General features: G+C 38.6%; 1 protein-coding gene across 2 annotated transcripts in view; it reads right to left on the bottom strand.

Annotated features, from left to right (window-relative positions):
* Window positions 1–246: 246 nt before the first annotated feature.
* Window positions 247–6,000, bottom strand: part of TMEM45A (transmembrane protein 45A) — a 116,679-nt gene continuing 110,925 nt past the window's right edge. For both annotated transcript variants that reach the window (XM_049858049.1, XM_049858050.1), the window contains exon 6: window positions 247–1,142. In XM_049858049.1, coding sequence (XP_049714006.1) covers window positions 1,043–1,142 — 100 coding nt within the window. In that variant the 3' untranslated portion in view covers window positions 247–1,042. The remainder of the gene's footprint in view (window positions 1,143–6,000) is intronic.

Here is a 6,000-nt window from a genome sequence, read left to right as displayed (position 1 = left end):
ACTGGCTGTACTTTGATTGTCAATGCCCGCAAGACAGGTTAACGCAGAGTTAGAGTTAGAAACTAGATTTTCTGACTCTCCATTGGGGACTCCTTAGCCCACAGACCGGATGTTCCATAAAAGGCTTTTTCTTGTTTTCACCCCTCAACTACTTCAACAGAAGGAATGGCATGGTAACCCTTCTATGCTATGTGATGACATTTTACTATTTATAGATAACATTGCCGAGCCCTGGTAGCCCAGTGGTTAAGAGTTTAGCTGCTAACCAAAAGGTCAGCAGTTTAAACCCACTAGCCGATCCTTGGGAACCCTATGGGGCAGTTCTACTCTCTCCTATAGGGCCACTATGAGTCAGAATTGACCTGACAGCACTGGGTTTGGTTGGGTTTTGGTTAGATAACATCGTAGCTCTCCTTCCTAACTCTTCCATGGCTTTTCAACCATATGTCCTGGAGACCCCATCAGTATTGATATCTTTTATCTTTTCTAAAACATTGCACAACTCAAGTTCTGGCCTACTTTCCCATGGGGGAACTCAGGTGCTACAGAGAGAGGTGTCTCAGAAGAGGAATTTCAGTGTCACATAGTTGCTTCTTCATAACAGGGTGGTGGAAGTTCAATAACAAAGATCTGAAGTGTCTGAACTAAGGTGCACGCATTTATTGATCTCTCGTTGCAGCAACAAGATACACAAGTGTAACTCCATGTTTAACAAGTTACAGGTGGTAGCAAGCCCAGGTCCCTTGAGAATATCTATAAGGCAAATAAAACAACAGTTTTCGTGGTGTGGGCATCAAACTAGATGAGCTGAGAAGCCATTGCAGCCCCTGAATGCCACAATCAACCTGCAAAAGGAACGAGTCAGCAAAATTATTTCAAACCTAAAAAAAAAAACATTTAAATTCAAATACGTTAACAAAATTGGAAACACAGTACATTAAGGGTTATCCTTAGCCTAGAAGTCTCAAAACAAAAGGTCAAGAAACAAAACCATGAACAAAAGTAATACACAGAAGGGTTGTCTAGAAAGACCAGATGCCCGTCAAAATCCCATCTCTTCTTCCAATTCTTGTTCTCGTTCAGCATTTTTCAGGAGTCCAACTTCTGAGGGGCAGGCTCTCTTAAGTTTAGATTTAACCAACCTGAGAAGAACGAAAGGGCGTCTCGTGTTAGAGGTTGTTGGAAATAAAAAGCAAAGCAATGTGCATCTATAATACAACAAACCTCAGGGTGTCTGTGAAAATGGGGCTGATAAGCCAAAAAGGAAAATCACCTTTATTTGGCTTTGGAGCTACGGAGAATTTTTGTGAATTAAAACAGGGTATAAGTAAACTGATACTATATGGCTTTCAAATGTATTAAATGATTGTCTAATTAGGCATCTTCATAACTTTTACCATTTCTAGAGACCCCTGGGTGGCGCAATTTGTACTCAAATGCCAGCTAAAAGGTTGACTGTTTGAACCCACCCAGCAGCATATGGGAGAAAGGCATAGTGACCTGCTTCCATAAAGATTATAGTCAAGAAAACCCTATAGAGCTTGGCTCTGTTCTGTAACACATGGGGTCACCACAAGTTGAAATTGACTAAAGGGCAACAGGTTTTGATCCTTTCTGAAACTAATAAGAGAATCTCTGAGCTGCAGCAAGCCGAGGTGAAACTGAGCTCAGCTGAGCCTCTCCGTCAGGACGGTGCTTGGCTGTGTATTGCAGAAAGGTGCCCTCTTGTGTGGGGAATTACACAAAGGCATCTCCTTTCCCAGGGCTGGAAGCCCCCGTCAAGCTCCGTGTCCACTCTGGGCTGGATTTCAGCCCTCCTCGGCCCTTCTGCGGGGCGTCTTTCTGCAGGCCACAGGCCGCTCAACTGCATGGAGTGGTCCCATCCATGACGAATTAACAAGCGCGAAGTCACCCTTGTGACTGTTTTCATACTTGAAGAGATTCTGGAGGTTTGGGGGAAGCAGCGATGATAATTTTTGACAGTGGAAGGTGTGAAGGGTTTTAGTGGCAGAAGCTCAGTAGGCCCTTCACTTTCCTCATGTGAGAAAAAGAGCATATAATTAGAACTGGGCAAAGCTTTTCCTGTGCACAATTATCTGTAAAGACATCGTACTCTGACCGGATTAAAAAGATCATGGTTCACGTCCAGAAATCTATAGGGAAATGCAAACAAGCCTAATAAACAAATCATCAAAATGAGGTTTTTCTTTTTCCTCCTTTTATGAAAAACTTCACCAGCCTGCTGGCAACTTATCCTTTATTTTCTGTTTTCTCTTTTCTTGCAGTGAAGACCTGACCTATCCCTTTACTTCTCTGAATCCCACTAGAATACGAGTTTCATAAGCATAGGGACCTCGTCTTATTTACTGCCCCAGTTCTAAAGTAAAAAACAATGCCTGGTATATAGTAGAGGCTTAACACACATTTTGATGAATCAATGGCCATTGGAGCCATCTTCTAGGGGTTCACATCACTCATCTATTCATAGAGACTAATTCTTTAGTCACTTTAAACTCAGTGTTGATTCCTTGAATAAACAACAACTGAGTTGCTGGATTTCCCTGTAGATTTTAGAGACTATACCTTTGTCAGGTTTGTCATAGCTTAAAATTTTTCCCAGTCTGTAGGTTCTGTTTTTACTCCTTTGGTAGAGTCTTTTGATGAAAGTAAGTGTTTAATTTTTAGAAGATCCCAGTTACTAGATTATTTCCTGGTGTTTATGTATTGTTAGTTGTGGCTTGTATCCCGTTTATGTAATATATTAGGGTATCTAGTGTTAACTCTGTTTTTCCTTCTAAGATCTTTATAGTTTTGGGTTTTATATTTAGATCTTCGATCCATTTTGATTTAGTGTTTGCGTATGATATGAGGAAAGGGTCCTGTTTCATTTTTTTGCAAATGGACATCCAGTTTTGCCAGCACCATTGATTAAAAAGACTCTTTTCCCCATTTGATGGACTTCAGGCCTTTGTCAAAGATCAGGTGACCACAGATGGCTGGGTGGATTCACATCTGGGTCCTCAATTCTGTTCCACTGGTCAATGTGTCTGTTGTTGTACCAGTACCAGGCTGTTTGGACTACCATAGCTGTATAGCACGTTCTGAGGTCAGGTAGTGTGAGCCCTCCTACTTCATTCTTCTTCTTCAATAGTACTTTGCTTATCCAGGGCCTCTTCTCTTTCCATAGAGTTAATGATTAGTTTTTCCATCTTGTTAAAGAATGCTGTTGGTATCTGGATCATTTTTTTAGAGGTTAATTTACATGGTATTGCTTTCCTGATTTCCTTTTGTAGTTCTTGTTATTGATGTATAGGAATCATGATTTTTGCATGTTTACCTTGTATCCCGCTTCTCTGCTGAATCCATTAGTTCCAGTAGTTTTTCTGTAGAGTCTTTCGGGTTCTCTCTATATAGTAACATATCATTTGCAAATAGGGAAAGTTTTACTTCTTCCTTACCTATTTGGATATCCTGTATTTCTTTTTCTTGCCTTATTGCTCTAGCTAGGACTTCCAGCACAATGTTAAATAGGAGTGGTGATAAAGGGCATCCTTGTTTTGTTCCTGTTCTCAGTGGGAATGTTTTCAGCCTCTCTCCATTAAGAATGAGGTTGGCTGTTAGTTTCGTGTGGATGCCCTTTATTATGTTGCAGAATTTCCCTTCTATACTATACCTATTTTATTGAGAGTTTTTATCAGGAATGAGTGTTGGACTTTATCCAATCCCTTTCTGCATTGACTGAGATGATCGTGTGATTCTTTTGTTTTATTTATGTGGTGGATTATGTTGATTAATTTTCTAATGTTGAAACATCCTTGCATACCTGGTATGAATCCCATTTGGTTGTGGTGTTTTATTTTTTTGATATGATGCTGGATTCTATTGGGCAGAATTTTGTTGAGAATTTTAGCATTCATATTCATGAGAGATATTGGTCTGTAATTTTCTTTTTCTGTGGTGTCTTTGCCTGGTTTTGGAATCATGGCTATCCTGGCTTCATAGAATGAATTCAGAAGTATCCCTTTCTTTTCTATATTCTGAAATAGTTTGAGTGGTACTGGTGCAAGCTCTTCTCTGAATGTTTGGTAGAATTCTCCAATGAAGCCATCTGGGCCAGGACTATTTTTCGTTGGAAGTTTTTGTATTACCTTCTCAAACTCTTCTCTTGTTATGGGTCTGTTCAGATTTTCAACCTCAGTTTGTGTTACTTTAGGTAGGTAGTGTGTTTCTAGAAATCTGTCCATTTTCTCTAGGTTTTCAAATATGTCGAAGTATAATTTTTCATAGTACTCTCTTATGATCCTTTTTATTTCAGTTGGGTCTGTTGTAATGTCCCCTATTTCATTTCTTATTTCAGTTATTTGCATCATCTCCTGTTTTTCTTTTGTCAGTTTAGCAAATGGTGTGTCGATTTTGTTTGTCCTTTCAAAGAACCAACTTTTGGTGTTGTTGATTCTATCATTTTTCTAGTCTGTATTTCATTTATTTCTGTTCTAGTCTTTATTATTTCCTTTCTTCAGTGGCCGTGGGCTTGTTTCATTGTTCTCTTTCTATTTCTGTTTGATTTTGTCCCTTTTGTCTTTTTTGATGTGTGCATCTATTGCTAGAAATTGACCTCTGAGCACTGCCTTTGATGTGTTTCCACTCTCGTTTGATTCCAGGAATTTCTTGATTCCATCTTTGATTTCTTCTACTACCCAGTGGTTTTTTAGCAAGGTGTTATACAGATTTCATGTATTTGATTTTTTTTTTTCCTTGCTCTTCCAGTTATTAATTTCTACTTTCATGGCATTGTGATCAGAGAAGATGCTTGGTACTACCTCAATGTTTTGAATTTTGTTGAGGGTTGTTTTGTGACCCAAGCTGTGGTCTATTCTGGAGAATGTTCCATGTGCATTGGAAAAGAATGTGTACTTTGCTGCTGTTGGATGGAGTGTTCTATATACGCATATGAGGTCAAGTGGGTTGATTGTGGCCTTTAGATCTTCTGTATCTTTGTTGAGTTTCCTTCTAGATGTTCTACCCTTTACCAAGAGTGGTGTGTTGAAGTCTCCTACTATTACTGTGTAACTTTCAATTTCTTTTTATTAGTGCTGTTGGAGTTTGTTTTATGTATTTTGGAGCCCTGTTATTAGACACAGATATTTATTATGGCTATGTCCTCATGCTGGATTGTCCCTTTAATCATTATGTAATGCCCTTCCTCGTCTTTTATGGTGAATTTTGCTTTAAAGTCTATTTTATCTGAGACGGGTATTGTCACTCCATCTCTTTTTTGGTTACTGTTTACTTGATATATTTTTATGTTCTTTGACTTTTAATATGTTTATGCCTTTGTTTCCAAGGTGTATCTCTTGTGGGCAGCATATTGATGGGTCCTGTTTTTCTTTATCCATTTTGTCACTCTCTCTTTTTGGATCCATTTAAGCCACTTATGTTCAGTGTGATTATTGATAGGTATGAGTTTACTGCTGCCATTTTGTAGTGCCTCTTTTTTTTTTTTTTTTGGTGCTGCTGCTGTTTTCTTGTTCCTCTTACTCTCCTGTGCTAAATTCCTCTTGATCCTGGGTTTCTTTTTCTTACGTTTTTGTAGATTTTGTGTTTACTGAGACTGTTTTTCTTTATTTTGATGAGTCGGTTCATTAACTTTCTACGTGGTTACCTTGAAATTTACCCCATCTTCCTAAGTTTAAATCAGTCTTTTATCACTTGATATTGCCTTGACTTCATCTCCATTTGAAAGTTCTATGCCTACACTGTTTATTCCCTCTTTTATTGTTCTGACATTGTTGTCATTTACAGATTGACCTCTCTGGTTCCCTGTTCTAAATCTTTTAGTTTTGTTTTATCCTTGAGATTTAATTACCTAGGTTGGTATCTGGCTGATGCTTTCCTGTGTCCTTTATTCAGGTTGTTGTCTGATGTTGGTTTTCTAACCAAAGGACTCCCTTTAGTAATTCTTGTAAGTTTGGTTTGTGTTTTACATATTCCCTTAATTTC

The sequence above is a fragment of the Elephas maximus genome, chromosome 18, assembly GCF_024166365.1.
Source record: "Elephas maximus indicus isolate mEleMax1 chromosome 18, mEleMax1 primary haplotype, whole genome shotgun sequence".
Classification (NCBI taxonomy): domain Eukaryota; kingdom Metazoa; phylum Chordata; class Mammalia; order Proboscidea; family Elephantidae; genus Elephas; species Elephas maximus.
This window is presented reverse-complemented; position numbering and strand designations above follow the sequence as displayed.